The 25924-nt window shown below is 34.5% G+C and overlaps 1 protein-coding gene and 1 pseudogene across 1 annotated transcript; one reads left to right on the forward strand and one right to left on the reverse strand.

Moving 5' to 3' along the window:
- Positions 1–1120: 1120 nt before the first annotated feature.
- On the reverse strand, positions 1121–8318 carry LOC149532601 (plant cysteine oxidase 4-like). Its single transcript, XM_089804112.1, has 5 exons — positions 7528–8318; positions 3536–3738; positions 3311–3452; positions 1731–1940; positions 1121–1623 (listed from the first exon to the last, which is right to left on the reverse strand). Exons 1-5 carry the CDS (start codon positions 7637–7639, stop codon positions 1508–1510), a joined length of 783 nt encoding a protein of 260 aa, XP_089660238.1. The 5' UTR covers positions 7640–8318; the 3' UTR covers positions 1121–1507.
- Positions 8319–19401: 11083 nt separating this feature from the next.
- LOC149532602 (uncharacterized) lies at positions 19402–25146 on the forward strand (annotated as a pseudogene).
- The last annotated feature ends 778 nt before the right edge of the window (positions 25147–25924 follow it).

Here is a 25924-nt window from a genome sequence, read left to right on the forward strand (position 1 = left end):
ACTTTGTTATATATATCCAATCTAGCCTTTGTGAATGAAGATCTGATTCAAATTAAAAAGTCAAGTAACACTTATACACTCTAGAGATATCAGATTTTCACAATCCATTAAAATTATTGGTATAATTTTTGGTTTAGATCGTGTTCAATTTTTTACCATCAACTTTTTGAATCACACTACATGATTCATCATCAGGATGAGAGGATCCATAAATCATACCAATAACTTATGCACTCTGCTCAAACATAGTCCAAACTAACCATGCTCCAACGCATTGATAAGTCTTCCTTGTTGCAATGGATATTCACTAGGCAGGTGAATAAGAGAATCTCATTCAACATGAAATATGAAATGAATCAAACTTGTCTAATACCTCCCAAGCATTTTGAAGTATATATTTGATTTTCCAATTATGACATGAATAAGAGAAACCCATAATCTTGTTGATTTCAAGATGCACACTCTAACATCAGATCAAACGTCTCTAAGATTTTATATGAAGCTCCATTTAAATTCATTTTGAAGAAAGGTAAAATAAGTGGCAACCATTTAATTGTATTTCTATCGACTTTAGTCTTGAAAGGAATTTTAAAAGAACATTTACATGTTTATAGTTATATTATAATCTAGTTTATTTGATTATATATATAGACACTTTAAACTTTTTTTTATGATAATTACAAAAATATTTTAATCACAATAAAATATATCTTTATTTTCTCTAAATATATTTTTATATCTCATAATGTTTAGATGCACATATATGTACATATATATGCACCTATATATTAGTAACTATACACATATATATTATAAAATAAATTAGGAAACTTACAAGTGAATTATATTGAAATATTTTCCTAACGTAGAGTGGAAAATAACATAGAATGCCTAATAAAATAAATGTACTTCTCTTATGCTTTAGACTCGTATCCCAACAATCTTACCATTTTTCTTATTTCTTATATCCAACCCCAAAAAGTCTTAAAAAGTCAATCCATGTTGAATTTTAATATATTTTTTTAAAAATTAGAAAAGAAATATCGAACTTTATGATAGGAGTGTACTATACCTAAATTTTTAAGTCAATTCAGGTAAAGTGTACAGTCCAGGCAAAGTGTAATCTCAAATGGTATGACATATTAAGTCAAAGCAGCCTGGCCTAGTTGCTAGAATAGAAATAGAAAATTTGGAATAAGTTTTTTGTTCATGAATTAGAATAGGGAATAGGAATACATATTCCCATTTTACCTCTAAAATGAGCTTACACCTATTCCAAAAAATAGTTGTTATTGGATTAGCCACTCCTATTCCCAATATTCATTCCTATTCTCCATTCCTTATGCCTGCAACCGAACAGACCCTAGTAGTTTAAGCTTAATACATATACCTTACAGTCTAATTACCATCAACAATGATCCTCGAATATATACATGATATTCATTTCAGCAGAAATAAATAACTTTGGTAATTGACAAATATAATACAATTGAAGTAGCACTAGATGTCAAACATCTTGAACGATTATGGGGCCCCTGTATGCTTGTCCATTCACCTTGAAACTACGTGGTCTCTCTATCTCCTCCAACCACACACAATCCTCGTACTCTTTATGGTCTTTCACTGTAAAAAAAAACATAAACCAAATATACAAAACTGCCATCAGTAAAATCATTAAACTAAATCTGAGACAACAATTTTAAAGACAATTAAAAACAAAAGGAACTTACTTTTGAGAGAAAGGCCTGAATAAGGACGAAGTCTATAGTAGGAGGGATCTCCATCTTCGTAAGGTGGAGAAAGTATATCCAACACTGCACATGATGTTAGAGCCTTGAAACAATGTATATTCCTTGCACTTGCTGGATATAACACGGTGCTCCCACTAGATGCATTATAAATAGTGTCCACCTTCAGCTTTGCCAACTGCATTCCACCAACTGTACACAAATAGTAAAAGAGATTAAAAAATTGCTACATTCTCTTAATATAAGAACTTGTGTTTCTATGTAACGAAGTAGAATTTTTAATATAAAAAATTTGGCTCCCCATGAATAGTTGACGAATTAACTAGAACAAATTTGAGTAATGGAGTTGATGTATTGACTAGAGTACGTCTAAGTAGAGTGCAGCTAGATACTTCAACCACATTTGGGTAGAGTCTAGCTAGATACTACAACTCGGCTAATGTATTGATCACAACACATCTCGGTAGAGCAAAGCTGGGTAGTGCAATTGTTGAATTGGCTATAATACATTCTAATAGTCATGATGGTCACCTTTAAACATCAAGCATAAAGGAAAAAATTAAGTTTGGTAAAAGTAAGTCAACTTTGATTATTTAATACTTTTAGTAGAATCAAGTCTTAATGTGTAATGTTTAAGCAGTTCCAATCCTAACTAGTACATTGAATACCACACTTAAGTAAAGTGCAGCTGAGCATTGTAACTTGTGTATTGACTACAATACATCTAGGTAGTGTAGTTAGTGTATTACTACAACACACTCTCTTGGGTTGTGTAACAGATGTATTGACTACAATACATTTGGCTAGACCACGACTGAGTAGTTTGTCTCATGTATTGAAATCAATACACATTGGGAGCACAATTGGCGCATTCACTACAAAGCCTTGGATAAAATGCAACTGGATTATGAGACTTGTGTATTGTGGCAGTACAATTGGTGTATTGATAAGAACAATGTATGAATGAATAGTACAACTAGTGCCTTAATTACAATCTACATTTTGATAGCACAACTAGTGAATTGACTACAACACACTTAGGTGGCACATCTAGATAGTGCCACTAATATATTGACTAGACAACATCTAAATAACAAACTAAAACAAAAACTTAAATCTTACCAAAGCAAACACTTAATTTGTTTTTTCAAACTTCTTTTTATATTGTATGTTTTAGTTTGCTATTTAGCCAATATCCATTGACTACAACATTGGTGTACTACCTAGAACATACCTGATTAACCCATCACTTGGGTAGAGAGCAACGAAGTAGTGCAACTGGAATATTGACAACAAGCACACTGGTGTATTCGACAACAACACATCTAAATAAACTGATTGGAATGGGAGATTGGTGTAATGACTACAACACATCTGAATCTGAATAAAAAGAGTGATTCAGAATAAAAAGAGTGGCAAGTGAGATTAGTGTATTGACTACAAGACATCTTAATAGCAACAGCTGGTGTATTGACTACAACACATCTGGAACGCTTCTTTAACATTTGTGTGGTATCTTGCATGTAAAGTTCATAAGCAAGACAGAAAGTGTAAGTACTTACAATGCTGTGTGTGTTGATGTTGATCATGCCAATCATATGCTGAAACGTGCATTGAGCCATATAAGACCTTGCTAAACACCGTCATCCCAGGGTGGTCATGCAATGGAATTACTGCTGATTTTGGCAGACAAAATATGCCAATCTGCATTTCAACAGAATACACATTTCAGAGAATGAACCCACTTAAAATCAATGCATAAAAGTATGTGGGTAGCTTGTATTTACCGAGAAACTGTCACATTCATGAACGTGCACATATGTGACACTCGAAGAACGAAGAGATTGTGGAGAGGTTACAACTGCCCTATTGCTTGTCAGTCTTCGCCTCTTGAGTGTGCCCATATATGTGCAGCTCCCTCTCTCTTCTTCATCATCTGCTCTCACTATTTCATTCTCATCAAGCCCAACATCTACAGGCTTTATTGTATCTGCAATTTCATTCATAGTAGACAAAACCGAATTTAATTATTTCGGAAGTAAAGCGTAACAAACAATAAGGAAAAAACAATCTTGTTTGCTTATAGTCGCCTGAGTTTATCCCCAAATCATGCTTCAATAGTGAAAAACTATCCATAAATAAATTGAGGCATTTATCCACAGCTTCCAATGTCAAGCTAATCTAAAAAGAATTGATTTTTAGTGGAAGGAGTAATAAGGTGTCAGGTCTGATGACTGATAGCTTAAACATCACAAATTAAGGTTTGATTCTTAAACTTAAAAAAGTTAAATAGTGAATATTAACTTATTTTTAGTGTGATGAATAAGAGTGGGGTGCCAGGGAAGCTCGGCCACCTCGGCCACCATTAAATTTACGTGACTGAAGAACACTTCGTGACTCGAACCCGTGACCTGCCTGCTAACAATATGGCATCTTGTCGTGAATCGAACGTGTGACCTGCCTACTTCTTATCAATCTGTAAAAAAGCCAGAAACTTGCTTTGTTTGTTACATAAGAACGGCTGGGCCTACGAACTATAGTTTGCATTCAGAAATGGGGGAGAATCGAAGTTTGACTCTGATAGGTACTAATAAGTATAATAAAACAGTGAATAATATATTCTCGAAATTCTTAGTAGTTCTTCGATTAATGTGTCACACTCTATTTTTAATTTCTTATTTTTTAATAATGAGAAATTCAAAAGGTGTTTGAATTCCTAACTTTACTATTGTTTTAATTCAAAATAACCTAGAGGCAGATAATTAATATTGATATTTTTTAAACAAATAAATTATTATTTTGGCATTTGATAATTCATGATATATATATATTGGGGTCTTCTCTTAAATATTAAGTTTCAATTTTATTTCTAATATTATAGAAAGTATGATTTTCAATGTAAATTGGAAAAAATCATAATTTTAATTAAAGTCTTAATATTTTATTATTGATGTTGAATAGACCTATTTAAACATTTTTCAAAATAGGTCCAATGAGTAAATTGGATACACATAAAATTTTGTATGGTGAATGTAAAATATTGTTAATGTATAAAATAGTTGTAAAAAGAGAGTTACACCTATTGACTAACTTATGACATATCATATCATATAATTTTTATTTAGTGAAAAGATAAAATTAGTTAGTGAAAAAAAATTGAGCTGCTTTGGAGTGTAAGAATGTCTACATACACCTCTCTCATAGTAATTTATTATTATTATTATTATTGTTTTATGATTTTTATAATTGTTAAAAGATTGGAATTGTGCAATACTCTCTTCAAAAATATGTATGTAAAAAGTTTTTATACTACTCTACTTTCTTTAATATATGAAACTCAAGGAGGGATAATAAATTTTATTGTTTTTATCATATAAATGTTATAAAAAAAAAAATTGCATCTTTCCCACTTTTCTTTGTGATGAAAAGTGTGAACCATTTTAGTGAGCTAACCTCATGATTTAAATGAAATAGTTGCCATATATCAAGAAATGATGAGAACTTTCATCTTACAATATGTAACAAGATGGCATGGGTTCTTCAAGCTCAAATTAGGACATCTTTAAGATGACTACTTTGACTTGCTTGCACTACAATGAGAGGCAAAGAGAATTTTATGGTTAATTTTAGTTGTCAAAAATAATGGATGATTCTTCTCTCTCAAAACAAAGGGGCTCTAAAGACTCATGACCACTTGAGTAAATATATGGAGGATCCCAAAAGATGGTAATTCTACATTGTCAAATATTGCATAAGGACTATCTAAAACAAGGGATTTTTTAAAAAAAGCAATAATTTAGGAATTCGATCATAGTTTTACAAAAAAAAAAAGTATATATAAGTCATACAACAAGATATTTCAAGCAAAGAGAAATAATATTCGCACGAAGGAAAATGATTCTAGAGTTAAAAGATTCTTGTAATATTCTCTACTATTTACTACTTTGCTTTTAAAAAGTTAAGAATGTCAATTCAAAATTTGGATTCAAGTTTCCTTGTATCATGCACGATAAGACTATACTTGCATTTAATTAATCAAAGATGTGTTGAAATGAAATTTGAATAGTGATCAATTGTAAAGATTGTGGTGATAAGTAGTTCTATATTCAAACAAACATATGAAAAATAAAAATAAAAATAAATATCTTCTTAAAGTGTTCAAGTATTGGACTTGCGTTGAAAATGATTATCTATGGCTAAAGACATTTAATCTTAATGTAGATAATGAATATTGAGATGATAAAATAAATACAAGATGTCATATAAAAATAAATAACATATCCAAAAATAAATGAGCTATGAAGATCTTCAACAAGTTATCAAAAAATGCACAACACTAAATTAGAACTTAATTAGAATTTTGAACATAAAGCATTAATTTAAAAGAAGTTAAGTAATATTGAAATTAATTACCTAAAAAAATTTGGTACTATTCTATACAAACATCACCTACAATAAAGATTACTGAATCGATCATGATACATAACATTGTTAAATAAACTCAAAATTTTGAATGGGTTTTCCAATTAAATGGACATCTAGACAAAATAGTGTGCATGCTTATATATGTGATCTATGAATCCCCTAGATGCCATAATCTCATCTTCCTCCATTACCCGTTTTACTAATTTATTTGTTAAAACTATCGATAAAGATTTTTCATCATTTGATTTTGATAATAGATTTGTTGGATCAATAGAGGGCTGTCTTTTTCTCATGCACGTTTCCCACAATTTTTTGAACTGAAATGCTTCGGTGTTTTCCAATGTACATAATTAGATTTGTTAGAAATGAAATGAACTGTTTTGTACTCGAACACCTACAGGAGTAAGGGGATGCATCAGCCCACAGAATGCATGAGATGATTAAATGATTTTATTTTAATAGACCATATTTATTTGAGAGTAATATCTAATTTTTATAACTCATTTATTGAGTGACCTTCCTGGTCCTTAATGACATTACCTATCCAAGAAAGAAGAAAGATGACAGCCATGCCAGCCATAAATCTGGAATATGGAGCCTAAAAGATTTTTGTTTCCCTCTAGCAGCATGTGTTTATGTGTGATTTTAAGATATTATATAGATTGAAATGTAACTGAAACTAGCGCCCTGTCATGTTTTTAAAAATTGTGTGCTTAACAGTTAAGCGCTACAAGTTGATATGAAACCCTCATAAATTTATGATTTTTACTACAGTTGCAGGCCAAAGATTCCCTGGCCTTACATTAAGAGTACACGATGCGGCTCAGACAAACCGTAATCGGCAGTAGTCACAAATTCGTAGGGCTCACAATCATATGAATTTCTTACACTTAGTTTTAAAAAGTTGAAGATTTGATATTTTTGTCTGGTAAGATTAACTTTTGGATCGAAGTTCGAAGTTTAACTTTTGGATTCGAATTCAACTATTGGATCAAAGTTCGACAAACTGATTTGCTTATAACAGTATTCAGAGACAGAACATTATAGCGAATTGTCAAAATCTATAGAATCCAACTCATTCCGCCGAAAAAAATGATATGGAAGCCCTGCTCATTGGAAATATACAACGGACAAGCCCTCCATATATTGATTCATAAAGGAAAGAAATGAAGAAAACAGATCTGAAGCCAGAAGCAAGAATTTATAAATAAAATACCGAGAACCGAAAATTTCACAAAGGAAAAGCCAGGAGCAAGAATTTATAGATAAGATACCGAGAACCGCCTTCAAAATGAAAAGTTTACAAAGGAAAAGCCGGCTAAAGCGAGGAGCAAGAATTTTGTAAATAACATACCGAGAACCGCCTTCAATCTGTGAATTTGCAAGGGAGAAGGCACAACTTCCTCAGGCGACAGAATCTCCATACACGTATCATAAAGCCTCTGCACTGCGCTTAAATTTCTCATCTTTTCCTTACAACCAGACCAGATCGTACGATCTTTAACTATTTACAATCTGCTGAGAGGATATTTAATGAGCAGAATGAGGCGGTGGAGAAAAGGCGGTGGAGAAACAGGGGGCTGTTGAATTTCCAGGGACTTTGGGCCTCCAGTTTATCCGGTAAGCACTTCTTTATTTAATACTCTCGTGACTTTATTTAAACAAAGATCGCAATAAAAACACAATCGTTTACTTTTCAATCCAGGCATATGCATCGTGGCGATTCAATATCCATACACGCCTCAAGCAAAACAATAGATGAAAATGGCAGCGCAGAACAGAGGGAAGCGCGCCCACCATTTTCCTGTTTAAACAACTAGTTTTGTAAACACGAGTGGAAATGGAATCATAAAAATCTGCAATTCAAAAGCTTTGAAATGTCAAAGGGAATTTTGGGCGACAGGGAAGAACTGTTTTTATATTTGATTCAGGATTCTTTCCAAATGTGGTATTGATCACGGATTTTGCGGGTGGAATTGAGAAAAATATTACCAGATCCGGGATTGAATTGGACATAGCCCATGGTTTGAATTCTGTTTTCTGTCAAAATCTTGTAGCACCTGGTCTTTGCTATTTGTCACCGCGATTTACAAAAGGCTTACATTCGGTGAGGTCATTTCCAGTCCAGATAATAAAGAGCGCCGTTCTAGACCCTAGTTTTTTCATATTTATATATAGATACTTTTCCTCTTCCAAGTGACTTCTTCAAATATCTTGCAGTTGCTACGTACAGTCTTTCTCCAAATAGAAGTGCAAAATTAACTACCGTTTTAAGTTGGTCACACCTTCGCTTATTAATATTATCCACTCCTAGTATTGCAAAACTAGTGTTGAAAGGACCTATAGGTAATGCAAAGTCATGGACATAGACTATTCATCCTCCGTGTAAGAAATACATGATCAACAATTTGTTGGAAACTTACAATTGGAACAATTGTTGTTTTGTCATTGATGTCAAATCTACTTAATCTAAATGTCATATCTATTTGATTGATGAAGAGGATTTGATAAATTGTTCGTAATAATAGCACCTAGAGGAAAGGTTGAGTTATGAAAAGGAAACTACAATGGACACTTGATTAGTTAAACTTGATAAGGCATAGTGATTGTTTATATCAAGAAAGTTAAGCTAAGTCGAGCAATGGAGTAAAAGGTTAAGGAATGCCGAGTGATGCTAGTGTCAACCAAGCCACAGTATGTGCCGAGAAAATCTAGTGTTGACCGAGCATTAGTATCGACCAAGCAAGGTAGTTGATGTTGAGCCAGAAGTTTTACAATGACTAAGTGCTTAAGTGATGACCAAGTGTCAGAATTTAGTGGTTGTCAACTAATAATGTTGAGAATGAATTTGAGGAAATCGTAATTCCCAGCTGACTCAGTTGATTTCTTGGGAGATGTAAACCGTGTTGAACATATGATTGATGAGTTGGATCATTAAATTCAAGGCGAGGATTAGGTAAAAACCTTATAGACAAATTCTAAAGAAGTTTCTAGAGGATGATTAAGAAGATGGATAGATACAAAGAATCATATTGAGCTTAATCGTAAACCCTAAGATTTATAGTGATCGTGGAAAATGGTAAAGCAAGAAACGCCTATTTAAAGAGGTAAAGAGCCAAACTTATGATGTGTGAGAGAAAGAGGCACATAGAGAAAGGTGGATCAGAGTCGCACAAGTGTGTGAGAGTGAATGTGAAGCTAAAGGAGATTTCTTGCCCATATGTTGCTGATATTGATAAGTGAATTTGAGCAAATGGCTTAAGTTTTGTTGGAAGGAGAAAATTGATTGCTTGAAGGGTTGCCAAGAGAATCAAGAATAGAGATGACAGTGGAGGGCTTATCAATGAATCAACACATGAACCGAACAGTGATCTGAACTTGCAAAGTGAGTTGTAATCATATAGATCAAAACTTTTTTTTTTTCTTCTAATCATTGTAAACAGTTTGTATTGAAATCCTTTTAACAGAGGTTGACATAACAATCATTTGAAGAACTTAATAGCCTATGTAAATCCTTTAACAAGGTGACATTCTAAATGGAATGATCAAAGTCCTCTGACAAGGCTAGTCCTAACAGGGTGATTAAATCCTCTAACTAGGTCACATCTAATAGTGTGTATTGTAAACCTTTAACAGGGTTGGCTCCTAACAGAGCTTACTTCAAAAGAGTGAAAAAGTGGTGACATGTTGCTGGTGGTTTTTCCCAAATTGAGTTTCCACATAAAAATTCTAGTATCAAATATGTGTTGAATGCCTTCTATGTTTTTACATTTGATAAACTTTACATTTAGCAAAGCATGTTATTTTTGAGATTGTAATTTTGTTTATCAGTACAGTAGAGATCGAGAAACACCGGGATAAGCAAAATAGTGAGTGTTTTATGTTTAATTGTTCAAATGGTACTTATGAACCTCGAGTAACTGACTCACCCCCTCACTGCCCCTGTCAGTTATTCTAAATATTTTTAATAACAAACATGGTTAATGTATCTTTGTTTCTTTTGACTAGTATTATTTATAGCCCTTGGCAGCCTTATGCTAAGACTCTTTATGGTTTAGATAGTCTATTGGACAATGGCTCCAAAGTTAAAGCTTTCATTATTCATTATCTCCCTCTGCTTGATGAAAAAGAAGATCCTAGGATAGGACAAGGAACTAAGGGAACAACAAAGAAGTTTTTAAGTTTCTAGACATGTGTTCCATCAAGTTGTCTATGAAACTAAGTCTGGTTGTCGAGGTTAATTTTTCTTTCTTTCTTACTTCTGGTTATTGGTGTTAATTTTTCTCTCTTTCTTACTCTATATTTTTTATGGCATGTTGGCTCCTAAAATTGCACTAGGTTTACACCACAAAATAGAAACCACCACCCCCATTTTGTTGTCTCCTCATTATTGAATTTGGCTCCTAAAATTGCACTAGGTTTACACTACAAAATAGCATCCACCACCCCATTTTGTTGTCTCCAATAGGTTTAAAAGTGCCTAAAATGGATAAGGTGATGTCCCTTTTCCTTCCTTCACTCTCTTGGTCACCTCTCATTTGTGAGAGAGGACAAAAGTGGAAGATGGAGGATTAGTAGTCACATATCATGTATGACAAGTGGTTGGATAGTGGGTTAGAAGCCTTTTGAGGGGGTCTTGGTAAGACTCAGAGTTTGTTCACCTACTCTCTAATTTTAGAGACTTATTTGTGATTTGGAGGCACATGGGGAATGTAAGAATTTTCCTTAGGAAAAAATTCACCCAAGACCAAGGAACTGAAGCACAAGCACAATACTAGACCAAAAAAGTATGATCAAAATGACGATATAATATAAAGGCTACTAGGAGTGTTTGTATATAAAGGCCTCTGGAATGGTTCTAGAATGCATAGGAATTAGCATCATGATAAGTCATACAACTAGGCACATGTCCACTAGATATGGGTTATCCTCCATTAAGCATAGGAGTACGTGTGATGATGAGAGGATAAGCCTACAAAGGTGTAGTATGCTAAATAATGTTGTAGACACCATGTGCTAAATTAGGACTGCAAATAATTGTGTTTTCTACATGAAAACTCAGTTAATTATGCAAACTCTAGCATTGTAGACACCATGTGCTAAATTAGAGTTGCTTACTCCAGTGTTGTCAACATGACAACTCATAAGAGTATGCAAACTCCTAAGTGTCTCACCTAAGAAATAATAAAATAATGCATTAACCTAAGTAAACTTAAGTAAAGTGTAATAAGTAAATACTTATTTACACCAACACCCCCCCTTAAGTGCAACTTAGGGGAATGCACTTAAGCTTACAAAAGCTAGGATGAAATGCAAGATGGGTCCCGACTACTAGGTCATGTTAGGTACCCATGTACATAATGAAATGCAATCTCTCATAAAGTGGAAAAAGAGGGAAAACATCATAGGAAAAACCCTCCCCCAAAAAGAGAGATGAAAAAACAAGATGCATAGATGGATGGAGTAATCAAGACCCCCTCATTACGACATACATGAAGTATATACAATAGAGAAATATGAGAAGAACACAATCCCAAAAGAGGAAAAGGTCCCCTTCCACAAGAGAGAAGAAGAAGAGAGACAAGGTAGTTCCTCCTCCCTTAATGAAGAGTACCGATCAGTGATAGCTGCTCCAATGTAGAAGCTGATCCAAGACTGCTGAATAATGTTCCTCCCCTTTGGAAGAAACAATATCATAGGTACATATGTGATGCTTCCCTTGTGTGTAGAAAGAATCTCGATGATCAATGATGCATGCTCAGTTGTCCTTGTGTTGATGATGATGGTTGCCCCTTCCAAGACTGTTGTCGAGTGCAAATCTGACAAGGATGTAGGTAGAACCTGTCCCAAGGAACCATCTATCTCCTCAAATGATAAAGAGATCTCCTACAATTTTTGTATAATAAGGATCCATAATCATATCAACCTATGAAGATCGATCATGTAGAGAATGGACATGAGGGTCAAAGTGAGCCCTTGCAACAATAGAAGAATGATCTGCCTCATCAAAGAGAAGATGTATATCATCAATTATGTCTCCCAAGTCTACTATGTATGACTCCACAAACAAACCTTAAATACTTGCTATGTAGTCATCCTCTGATGCTAGAGTTGGAAGACTAGGTGTACCCTGTTGTGTTGGACCTATCACTGTGACAATATATGCATGTGGAGTGTTATGATGTTGTGACCTCTCCCTGCATCTGTCAATAAGATCCCACATATCTGAGTATGTTGAACCACTATTGTTGGTGTTAGTATCAATTTCCACAATGTATGAAGTGTGGAAAGGATTAGACGATAAGCTAGGTGAAATTTTTACAAAGTGAACATTGTTCTCTATGAAAATCTCATGTGTCTCAGGATCCATAAGTATGTATGCCTTAAAATCGTCTTCATATTTGATGAAGGTACAAGGCATAGGTGGTGGTGCCTTGCATCCCTTAGAAGATATGTTTGCAATCTAGGCACACTTTTCCTTCTCCTTATTAGTGTCCCCCTTCTTATTTGAATTCGAGAAAGACTTGCCTTGTTGATTTTATTGTGGTGTTGTCTTTTCTATATCCTCTTGTGTATTATTTTTCCATTTCTTCTTCTTGCCCTTTCCTTTATTTGAAGTTTAAGAACCCTCATTATTGGCCACCAATGCCTTAGACTTGGATGACTTGAGAATCTCCATTAATTGCAACTTCTTTTCTTCTTCATCCAATAGTATAGCAAAGTGATCAAAAGAGACTTTCTGATAGGCAAACCCTAATGTAGTCTTTGAGGTGTTATAAGAAGAAACAAACGTGGAGTCCTCAGATGGCAGCTTATTATGAATGAGATAGATTAACCTATCATCTTTAATAGGACTCCCACAATCATCTAGCTTCATCCTTAATTCATTCACCTTTATGATAAAGTCTTGTACAGAATCAAATGTCTTAGTATCTAAGGAGACAAGCTCATCTTCAATTTTGTAAACATCTTCCTTAGACAGTTTACCATATAGGTTTTGGAGGGTATCCCAAGCTTCCTTGGATGTATGAGACTTCTGGATTTGATAGATGATCTTGTCTTCAACCCCCAAACAAATATCACCTAGGACTTTCCTATCAGTTGATTCCCAAGCAGTGATTTCGCTTATAGATATTTGATCACCTGTTGGTTTAGGAAGGGTACCATCTATATATTGAGAAACTTCATTATGCATTAAGTGACACCACATTTTAATTGACCATGTAGCATAGTTATGAGGTGTTAATTTTGGAGACTTGAAATTTTCCATGATGCAAGAAATGAAAGAAAATAGTAGGAAAAGATGCTTTTGGCACTTTATATGTAGTGCGTTTACAATGGCCACTTGCCAATTTTGGCCTAAGTGGACTTCTAATTTTGCTTTTTACAACCTCCTTATGGAGTTCAAAACTGAAACATTACAATGTATCTCAAATATACAACAATTCTAAAGTTATATCAAAGCATTACAATGCAGAAAAGGACCTAATTTTGAAAGTGATATTTTTGTCCACACAACCCTATAATTTGATTGTAGATTTGGAAAGTAGACAAAAAATAATGCACTTTTTTAAAAAATAGAACTTTTTTTTGAGTCCAAATGAGTTCGTATGGAGCATTTGAAATTGCAAAATGCAGGATTGGACAGGTATAGTCACCAAAAGATGCAATTTCTAAAAAATTTGTGCACCAAAACTAGAAAAGAATTGCACTACTAAAATTTTTAGGAAATTTTAGCCAAAAAAAATTAAAAATGCACTTGATTTGGAGTTTGGATGACTAAAATATGGCCTCCCAAAGTCAGACTATCAAATTGAAAATCAATCTAGAGAGGGGTTGGATCAGCAAAAGACAAGGTTAAATTTAATGGTCAAACAACTGTCACAACAGTTTTAATTTGCATGGGAATAATGGTTAGATGGCCATCAAATTTAGGCTCATGAAATGGATGACATCAGTGAAAACTCTGCCCCTTGATGATGTCACACTAGTGTATCCTATATGGATGATGATGTCAACTTGTACAGAACCGTATGAATAGGCAAGCAAGTAGATGATGTGTTGTCTTGCATGGTAATTGGTTGACGTGTTCACTGTGTCAAAATATGGACACATGGCAGAATATTAGTGGGCCATGTGGCCTTGGGACCCTCTAACATGGTTGTTTTCTTTGACGTGGCCACACCGGGAACTACTATTGGCGGTGGAGGAAGGTGAGCCAAAAATTATGGCAACATCATCAAATTTTAAAGATTCTAGTGGACGGAAGTCACTGTCGCAGCAAGTTGAAAGTTTTTCCCAAGCCTCAGAGACTTAGGTTGTCATCACCAGAAGGTCTGAATGTGTGGGTCGAGAAATCTCAAACGCTATTGCTGAAAACTTGACATCGTTGGCAAGCTTAGGCCAACGAGTTAAACTATCATCGAGAAACCTTTAGCGAGATGCTTTCGACTTTAGACTCACATCAGTGGGAATAAAGAAGTTTGTAATTTTTATAAACCAAATGCAACAATTGGAAGGCAAAGTGAAATCGGGCTGCCGGATGAGGTAAATTTCAGGTTGTGCCATTGGTAATGCCATCGGGAATTTGGTTGAAGCCACCCGGATTTGTATGAAGGAATATGTAGAGTTGCCCGCCGATTAAAATAGAATATTCTATGCAATACGAAATGAAATATTCCACGTAGGGTGCAAGGCTAGGGTGTCACTGCTTGGTGCCTATACAAAAAAAATCTTTGCAAGCCGAATTGGGCAATTTTTTTTCAAAAAATAGCAGAAAATAATTGCAGAGAAGAAATTAATTGTAGATTTGAAAATAAAATTAATAGATCGAATAAATGACCATACACAAATTGCAAATCGGGCCTTTAGGTGCCAATTTGCAAAAAAAACTTTGCCTCAAAATTGACTTTGGCCTAGCATAGGTGAATTTATAGTCAATTTTCACTAAATCAATGTTCCAGACTTAATAGTGAGGTCCACTTTGGCTCTAAATGCTCCCAATTTCTGTAGATTCTCCTGATCTACGTCAAGGTGCTCAAGCAACAATGGTCTCGAACGGCTATGTGAAGAGAATCTCCTCGAGTTTTGATACGATGTAAGAATTTTCCTTAGGAAAAAATTCACCCAAGACCAAGGAACTCAAGCACAAGCACAACAGTCGACCAAAAAAGTATGATGAGAATGATGAAATAATATTCATTCAATGTGAAAGTACACCAGGAGTGCCTATATCTAAAGGCCTCTGGAATTCTTTTAGAATGCATAGGAATCAATATCATGATAAGTCATACAACCAAGCACATGTCCACTAGATATGAGTTATCCTCCATTAAGCATAGGAGTACATGCGATGATGAGAGGATAAGCCTACAAAGGTGTAGTATGCAAAATAATGTTATAGACACCATGTGCTAAATTAGGAGTGTGAATAACTGTGTTGTTTACATGAAAACTTAGTCAATTATGCAAACTCTAGTGTTGTAGACACCTTGTGTTGAATTAGAGTTGTATCTCCAGTGTTTTCAACATGACAACTCATAAGAGTATGCAAACTCCTAAGTGTCTCACCTAAGAAATAATAAAATAATGCATTAACCTAAGTAAACTTAAGTAAAGTGTGATAAGTAAATACTTATTTACACCAACAGGGAAAAATCTAGGATATCATAAGGGAAGCTCAACTCACATTCACCTTTCATTTGCTTGGATTCAAGGTTAGTGCTCTTGTCATTAAGAAAGAAATTTGTTCTTGCATTCATTAAAGTATCTTAGAATATTTTATTGTTTTGTATGCAATGGGTATTATGATTTATTTTGTTTTATTTTTATTTTTCCATGTATGTTGTTTATGGGTGTGTTAACGATCACTCGCCCTTGGGAGGGAAGTAGTGGCCTTATGGATGAAGGGGTTAGTTGGGCCATCCCTTGAATGTAGAGTATCTTCCCTTGGAGGGAAGATGGAAAAAAAACATGGAGTATGGGCTTCATGTGTCAAATCTTATTTTTACACTTGAGGGTGATAAGAGGAGAATTTGTGAGAAGAATGATATGCACATCTTGAAGCCTTGTGAAGGTATGGTATTGTTTATGTGGATCATGGAACATTGTGAAGGCGCGATACTTGACTATTTTGAATGGCTTCTCCTCTTGAGTTTGGCATGCCTTCATCTTCTTTAATGGGTTCTTGGGTGACCCATTTTTGCAAGATACCAAAATGAAAATGGGTGTTAACTGTTGTGTTTTTCTGTATATCTTGTTGTTGTTAAGATTGAATATTTGTAGTCATTTTAGCCTTGATTCTCCTAGCTTGAGGCTAGTCTATTTGACACCTAGGTTGGGAGGTGAGCTCTCCATGGTTGTGTTGGAAGGATTTAATGGGAAGAAAGATAATGAGAGGTGGGGGGTGTCTATTAGAATCTTAAACTTTTACTTGCAAAAAATAATTACTGATTTCACACAGGAATTCATCTCATATCTTAGATCTAACATCAAAACTATAATACTAAAATGAAATTAAAACATCCATGAAAAGTTTCAACACATAAGACAAATGATTTGGTTACGCAAAAACACTTTAGGATGAAACCCACAAATCTTCACTATTGCAACAATAAAGTTAACATGTTAGGGTTAAAATGTTGATCATAATAGATGATCTACCCTATGAGGGGTCTACCCTATTAAAAGATTTAAGATTGTTAGGTCTTAGCCTGGTAAAGGATTTTACACTTATAATCAAGTAAGGACTCTATTAGGAGATTCTAAATAGATGTAATAGGATCACTCTATTAAGAGATTTTCCCTGACTTAATCTGTTAAAACTGATTCACTACTTGACCCTCAATTTTCTCTAAACATTGATTTTGGGTCTCCTCTATTCAATGTCTCAATCCGATCTCTTAATCTAATATCTTTGTTATGTCCTTCACTTCTTAGATTTATCTACGTAATCTCCTTTTAGACTTAGTTGTTCTTGCTCTATTTTGTCCATTTTTGCTCCTTCACTTGTGCATTCACCCATTCATTATTGGTTGCTTGTTCTTCATTCCTTCATACACACCCGATCCTAGGGTTAGAACCCTCTATAGATAGATGATCTTTGAAATTTTTTGATCATAATAAATGATTCACAATTTATTCCTTTTGTTGCTTCCCTTTTGATATTTTGATTGGTTGATCTGCATTCCTCGGGATCAATACCTTTTGTAAAGATGCGTAAACTACATCTTAGCTATCTCTACAATCATTAAATTTTGTATAGAAGTCAGCCGAAAATGATTTTACATAAGTGTCTGTGTGATTACAAAGTCATATGAAAAAACTAGTTTTCTCAACATTTGAATGTTTTGATGCTTGGTCATAACCAACATTCATGCTAGCACTTGACTTCTAACACTTGATCTATTTTGTTCACTTTTTACTCGATCTCAACTATATAAGCTCAGCTTATATATGCGCTCGGTCCCAACTGGGGTGTTCAAAAATCTCTGACTTGCTCGAAATGTAATGCAAAATAAACAAGTCCTTATGTACTTGACCTTTTCTAGATGTTTCGGTCATAGTGATGACCATCCAACCTTTCCTAGTAAATGACTAAGTCTTTGGACACTAATAGAAAACTTAGTCATAGAGATCAACAGGTTGTTTTTGAGAAGTTTATAGGTTTTGAAATTTGGATGCAAGCTAAAGATAAATAGGACAACTTGTTAAGTGTCCTTCAAAATTTGTGTTCCTTTTTGTAAAATTTGTTATTTCCTTCTAAAAGCTACTTTTATAAATTTAAGGGAGAAAATCCCTTATGTGTAAATGTATTTCTTGGAAAAAAAATTCCTCCCCCCCCAACCCTTGTTCATGTGAATTATTCTTGTAAATATTTAAATTTCTTGTTGTGATATGCTCATCATAGAAGGCTATGTATATTTTATTAAATAAAAGATAGGGAAAGAAAGAAAATAAAATTGTGCATATTGTTCAAGTATGGTGTATCACTCCAAGGTGTATTGTAAAGGAGTTCCTTAGCTTTTTGTGCAAAGAGAGTTTAATTTATGTAGACTTTTTATAATATATCTAAGAAAAAACATGTATTAAAAAATGATATATCTTGGTGTCTTAATGTTTGCATTTAATTGTATTCCCCTATTTTAATGTATGGATATTTTATTGTGAATATGATAGAAGAATGAGAATATAGGTGTTTACATATTATGTATTGCATCATTGTTAAAAATAATAGTATAAAAAAAGGGTCTCAAATTTATGCATGCTTGATGCATTATTAGTTTAGAAATGTAGGTTGAAGTTTTATTGCATGATATTTTTGTAAGAAGGGAAATAAAAGTTGCAAGCTTATATTTAGCAATGTTCTAGGTAATGTAAACTTAAACAACTAAAAATCTTAAATAAATAAAAAATAGAATATTTTCAAGAAAACAGTTTTTGGGCATTAAACTAAGTTACTTTTATATCAAAAGAAAAGATGGTGGAGTGGAGGAGAAGATCAAGGTTTTGCGAGGGTGGTTTCAAGCGATGACGGGATAGGAGGGAAGAATGGAATAGATTGAGACAACCTTGGATACCCTCACATTACCAAATTGTGCACAAAGGAGGTTTAACAGACTAGAATGGGGGAAGTGATAAGTGAAGGAAGGAGGAGGTGCCACAGACACAAAGGGATGAAAATGGGGCTCTCACAGGGAACACAAGAGGTACTAATAGAATATGGGTAAAAAGACAAAAAGCTCACCTAATTACTCCTACCACAATAACAAAGGACATGTCAACGATGATAGAGAATAAGGCGATTAATTTCTAGATTGACATGGATGGATGGAAATATATAGTCAAAATGTCGAGGGAAGGGGATTTCTTCATGAAGTGTGGAGAAGGATGGCCTATGCTACCCAGATGAGAAAGTGGGTAAATGATTGCCAAATGTATCAATCAAAACATTGACAAATGGTTTTTTTTAATCATTATGGAGTTGGGAAGGGACAAAACTAGGTTAATGCATAATGGGCCCTTCTTGATGGATGGATTAGGATTTTATATTAAGGATTAGGTCCCAAACTTTAACCCTAAATAGGCTAAAGTGGAGGAGGTACCAATATGGATCAGGTTATATAATCTCCCACTCAAATATTGGAATATGGAAAATTTCTAGACAATCAGGGATAAACTCAAGAAGAATGTAAAGGTAGAGGAAGCAATAGAATGCCAATTTATTTGCATGTATGTAAGGATTTTCATATTGTGGAAACCCCACCTGTTACTTCCTCATGCAACAGAACTACGAACTTCTGAAGGCTATTGGTGGCTGGAAATAGAGATCGAGGAAGCAATGAGCCAATGTAAAGCTTGCAAGGAATGTGGTCATTCTTCTAAGGAATGCACATTGAAGACCAAGGGGAAGGAAAATTTGGTGGAAGCTTTGAAGGATACTACTAGTAGGAGTGATTCAGGTCCATCCAAGCTCCCTTTGATGGATCATTCTTTGGGTGATGGGAGCAACAAGGCAAATGAAATGGAAGATCTGTTATCCAAGCTTCTAGTAGATGTAGAAGGGGTGAGGATGGGAATCCTAGAGGACATTATTCTAGAAGGAGACCTAATGATTGGGGTTCTTTATGATCACCAAATGGGGGTTATCATATGGGCAAAAAATGATGAACAAATAAGGGCATTGGAGGTTGGGGAAGTCAAATCTATGGATGAAGAGGACACTTTACTTGTAATGGAGCATACCAAGTGCATGGAGGAACCATAATATGTAGTAGTGGCTTCAAGTTTACCTACGCAAACTGAAGAGGAGGAAAGGTGCAAAGACATTTTTCAATCCCCCCCAAGGTTAATGGTACCATATTTGGGGGGCATCACAATGAGAAGAAAATGAGTTAAAGACTTAGGGTGGTTTCCATAAATCTAGGGGAAGGAAGTCGATCCATAAGATACTAGAAAATGTTGTTAATATGAAGGACAAAACAAGATTGAGATCTAGGAGGGACATTGTCTCTCCTGGATAGTCATTAAGTCCCTTACATGGAATGTCAAGGTTTGCAATACCCTTGGTAAATGGTGTCTGATCAAGAGAGTTCTTGATCAAGCCAAAGCAAAATTTGATTGCATTCAGGAGACCAAAATGGAAGTTGAGGAAACAGCTAGATTTTTGGGAGTTAGGACAAGATGGTCTGGTTTCTTTGTGGAGGTAGTGGGAGCCTCTAGAGGTTTAGGAATCTTGTGGAATCCAAGACTTCTAAAAGGTGAGCCCCTTATCAAAAGTAGGAATTGGCAAGCTATTCAATTTTCTTCAAATACAATAAAATTTTTAGGAGTTTTGGTGAATGTTTATGGACCTACAAAATCAGAAGAGAAGAAAAAAGTATGGGATAATATTTCTCACTATTCAAGCACTTTGGGGAATGAAATAATAGTATTAGAAGGATATTTTAAGGTGACTCTTTCTTGTGTAGATAAGAGATAGGGTGCCCAATAAATTGGCACAATTCAAGTTGATTTTCAACAATTAATGTAGGAAAATAACTTGTGGGAAGTGCCTACAAAAGGGGGTTAATACACATGGACAAACTATGGGAAGGGTTTCTTTCATATCGTAGAGAAGCTGGACAAAATTTTCTTTGTAGATGCCTAACAAACCTTACCGATGGTTTTCAAGGGGAGAATACTAGGATTCTCAGGATCTAATCATTTTTTGGTGTCTTTAGTGGTACAGCAAGATGGAATCCCCCTTAGATGCCCACTTAAATTTGAGCTAATGTGGTTCGGGGAGAGAGGTTTTTGAGAAATGGTGGTGGACTAGTGGTCCAACGCACTTGAAGTGGATGACAATTTTTCCTTTCAGTTCTTCTCAAAACTGAAATATCTTAAGCAAAAGATCAAGGAATGGAACGAGTTCCACTTTGGAATATTTTTAGAATCAAAGAAGAGCTAGAGGCTGATTTAGTAGCATTGAGCAATAAATCTTTGGACCAGGGAATGGATGAAGTGGACTTTGAAACAAAACAAGATATAAGGGGTAAGTATTCAAACATCTTGATGAGGGAGGAAGTTCACTTTAAATAGAAATTGAGTGAGGATTCGCCAAAGGAAGGGGACAAGAACACAATTTGTTTTCATAGCTCAATGAAGGCAAGGCATAATGTGAACTGCATCTTATTGATTGAAGATAAAGATGGGGAAATATTGGAAGACCCAAATAGTATTAACCGAGTGGCAGTAGAGTTTTTTTCAGATCTATGGAGTGTGGAGCATGTCAATAGGAGTACAACTTAGGAAAGGGTTTTGGGAGTTATCGTTAGAGAAAAAGGTTAATTTAATTTCATTTATTAAATTACCTTTTCTCCCTTCTTAAGATTTCACTTTGTGCACCTTTTACATTCATATTTAATAATTAATTAGTAATTAATAAATAGCATTTATCTTGTAGGCTACCCTTTGTACCTTTAAAGTTACCCTTTTTGGGTTTCTATCTCCTTCTATAAGGATAGATCCTTTATAAGTATCTTGCATCTTTTCTTTATCTAAGAATACAATTTGCATATTTTCAAAGCAAACCCTTACCTCTTCTTGTCTTTTTCTTCTCTGTGGCAGGTTTTCTACGTGTAGGTATTCGAGGGCTTCATGGATTTGTTTTGTGTATTTTCTCAAATCCTTCATAGTATCATAGCCAAATCTATTGTAGCTTGTTTAGTATTTAGAGAAAAATGAGAAAGAGGGTTTGACAGAACAAATCTAACATTTTTCCAGCATTTTTCTTTGATTTTTGGAGGTGTGACACTATTACATTTGACTCAAACTTTTGACCAAAACTTTCGACCATCTGATAATTTGGTGTCAATTTGGTCGAATGGTGATGACTTTTGTTAAAGATGAGCCCATGTTGGTCAAAATTTTGACCAACACGAGCTCACACTAAGAAAAAATTGAAAAAAGTTATGTTTTCCACCCTAATCTTATTGTTACGTGATCCAGAAGACTCGTGCACTGAACCATTTTCTACCACTACGATTTGTGGCCAGGAGTACATGACAAAAGGGTTTAATAGCGTCAGCACCAGTAGGGTTTCACATCTTGGGTTCTTTGGTGGTTGATTGTAGCAGAGGAGAGCTCGTGAATGCTTCAAAGTTGATCCATTGAAAGAGATTTCAGAAAGAAGGTGGCGTGAAAGGATCAAATAATAGCTGGAAATGTTGAAGAGTCTCCTTCCTAGCGTTACAAAGGCGAGTTGAAGTTTTGTTTTATAGATTGACATTTCTTGCCTTATTTTGAATATATTTATATGCACCCTATAGAATGTTTGCCTTTTTTTGGACTAGACATTTCTCATTTGCTTTGTTCCCTAACTTGAGTTTTCAAACTAGTGCTTATAACAACCTCCTAAGATATTCATAAATACTAGTAATCCAAAAGCAAGGCAAACAAATTTGATGAGTCAAAAAATAGAACACAAAACTATCAAGATCTAATCAATGGACACAAAAAGGCCCTCCAATAATAACCCTTAGATGAAATCCAAGGTATTACCCCTATCATTTCTAAACTCTAGACAATTCAAATTCCAAAATTCTCAAAAAGAATATCTATTATAACAAAGTTGAGTATCCCTATCTAATTTGCATCTACTATCCCCGTGTATAATTACAAACTTATCCATACTTACAACATTCATTCTATACACATGTATGCATCTTACTAGATCAATCTAGATGAAGCTTAGAAAAAGTTTGCTTCAAAATAATAAAATCAACTACTAGAATAACCTACAAATCTATTACTATGCAATTGAGCCAACTATGCTAGATAGTTTGAGGGTATCATGCCAATGTTAGGGTTCTTAGGGATGAGAAAAGGTGAACAAGTGATTAGAATATTAAACTTCATCAATAATAGAGTCTTCAGCCCTGTAAATGCTCAAAGGGCCAATTGACAAAAAAAGGTTAATGGTTTCTATTATTGGTAGTCTTTGGAAGACATTACAAGAAAGCAAAATTAAATTCATGATGTTATGCAAATATTTCACAAGATAAAATCTATACTGATGAACAATACACAAATTGTCTTGGCTTTATTGACATGAAGAAAACAATAGAGAAGTTTTCATTATGCTGGGTATAATGTACAACATTATAGCATGCCGAAAAATAACATGAAATGTCAATTTAATTAAAATCCTGAAAATCTCACAATAGAAAGAAATTATGTTGAATAGGCTCATTAGAAGACCTTTCTATCCTACAAGGCAGGAAACATATATATCAAACCCAAAGGTGATGGTTTCCATGGGTTTCTAGGTCTACACAAACTAGTCTTGAATTAGGCTTTTAATACCCCTTCAAATGGTTTGATCAATTCCTACCAAGGATATTGCATACTCCTTATACATTCCCCTAACACAATCCAAATTAATTTCTTGAAGTTCAATCCACTCCTGCAATGTCCAAGCACATTTCTCTATCAACCACCTAGCCAGGTTGCTCTAGGGATCAACACACTCATTGCTTGTTATTTCAAGTTTGGCAGAGAAAAGCGAGGCAATCAAATATTACATTACATACTTGAAAGGAACATACCTCCTGATATGTGCACTTACATCTCATTTCAAGTCATTGTAGAGCTGGCAGGCTAGAAGAAGCAGTCAGACTCTTAAACCAACTAATTCTAAATGGTCTGGCTCCAAAAAACTTTACGTATAATATCATTATTGCTAGACACTGCAAGGTTGCTTGCACAAGTGTTGCATTCAAACTATTTGATAATATGGTAAAGAGTGGTCTTTTGCCTCATGTGATTACTTATACTAATCTTACAATGGGGTTATGCAAGGAAGGTAATATACAGGAGGCACATTTGCTTTTGAGGGAAATGTTTGGAGAAGGTTTGATTCATGACAAAACTGTACACAGTCTATTGATTGATGAACATCTCAAGAATGGTAATGTAGAACAAGCTTTTAAACTATGGGCACAAATGGACAAGAAAGAAATTCCACCTAATGTTATTGCTTACACTCCTTTTATGAACTGGCTTTGCAAGATAAGCTACATAAAGTAGGCACATAGATTCCTTACCGAAATGGTAAATTGACACATTTTTCCTGACAATTTCACTTATAGCTCATTGATTGATGGACATTGCAAGGAAGGAAACTTATTCTCAACTTTTGGGCTAGAAAAGGAAATGATTAAAAATTGCGCTTGCGCCTAATGTCGTTATTTTTAATACTCTCATTAATGGATTTTGTAAACAAGCAATGATAAGTACAACAAATTAGCTTTGTACCCTCATGCCAAACAATGGCTTGTCCCCTGATATTTTTACCTACAATATTTTAATTAATGCTCACTGTAAGGCAGCTGATATGAAGCGAGCTTTGGAGATCATGAACATGATATCATGTAGTGGTTGTGCTTCTGATGTTATTACCTACAATACTTTGATAAATGGTCTTTGCATTACAAAAATGACTCAGCTAGCTTTTAATCTCCTTGAGAGCATTGTTTCCACAAGATTTTCTCCAGTCACATTCACTTTCAATACAATTTTGGATGGGCTCTACAAGGATTCCCTTGGTCTGGTTGTTACTTTGTTAGCAAAACTTTTTAAAATGGATTTTGTCCCAGATACGGTGTCCTATAGTACACTGCTTAATCATTTTTGTAGCCTTGGAATGCTGAATCAGACTATGATGTGGCTGGGTAAACTTATGAAAATATTTTTTATTCATAATTTTGTTACATATGAGATATTGGACAATGTTCACTTTGGTGGGAAATGGTCTACCAATAATCCAAAAAATGTCACTAGAAAAGGATATCTTTTGCATTGTGTAATGTAGTCAATGAGTAATAGATCAAAGAGGCAAGAAGGCATTCAAATGCCATTTGTAAGTCTTAATGAGAATCTAGACAGTGTAATAAGCATAAATGATATTTATTCTAAGGCTATACAAGACAGATGATAAGGGGCATCAACATGTTTTAAAGAGTGACGACTGGGATGATTCGACTTGTAACAGGCTGATGGTAAGCTGTAGAAGTGGTCTATTTTGCAAAGCAAAATCAGAGGTAGATGAATTCTTCAATAGTTGGTCAGTTGTAAAATAGAAAACATTAGAGCCCCATGAAACAGTTAAAATTAATGATCAAACTTTCTCTTTGCTCACAGATTGAAGACACAAATATAATCTTGAACAGATGATGAAGCATAGTGCCAAAATTATGGGTAAGTCCTCTCAGTCTGTTGGTCAAAAGTTAAATTTCAGAGTCCAGACAAAACCTTGTCTTCCTTTAAGAAAGTTCTAATTTCAACTCCACAATTTTATAATTGAAGTGAACTAATATTAAACCACATTTAGTAGAACATGCTTCAGAATTATGTTAATCTATCCTTATAGCACTGGAATGCCTATGTATTCGCACGAGATCATTGCAGCATGTTTAACTCAATGTTTTGATCAAATTTAAGAATTTTAATTATAATTTGTCTTCTTGATAGTTGTATAGCTTATAAACATATTAATTACAATTATCAAATATTTGAGCATGTGTTAATTATTTCTAGAGTTGATCAATAGATGAGCATGCTGAAGGTTTGATCAATAGTCCATAGAGACACACTTAAGATAAATAGGATTTGTGGCATGCCATTGTAATGGAGGATAGAATTTTGCTGCTCTATACAATCTGGCATATGATATGTACTACATCAATATCCTTGTGGTGTAGCCCTATTTTATC

Source organism: Cupressus sempervirens, chromosome 10, assembly GCF_028749045.1.
Source record: "Cupressus sempervirens isolate cs-2001-9-10 chromosome 10, ASM2874904v1, whole genome shotgun sequence".
NCBI lineage: Eukaryota > Viridiplantae > Streptophyta > Pinopsida > Cupressales > Cupressaceae > Cupressus > Cupressus sempervirens.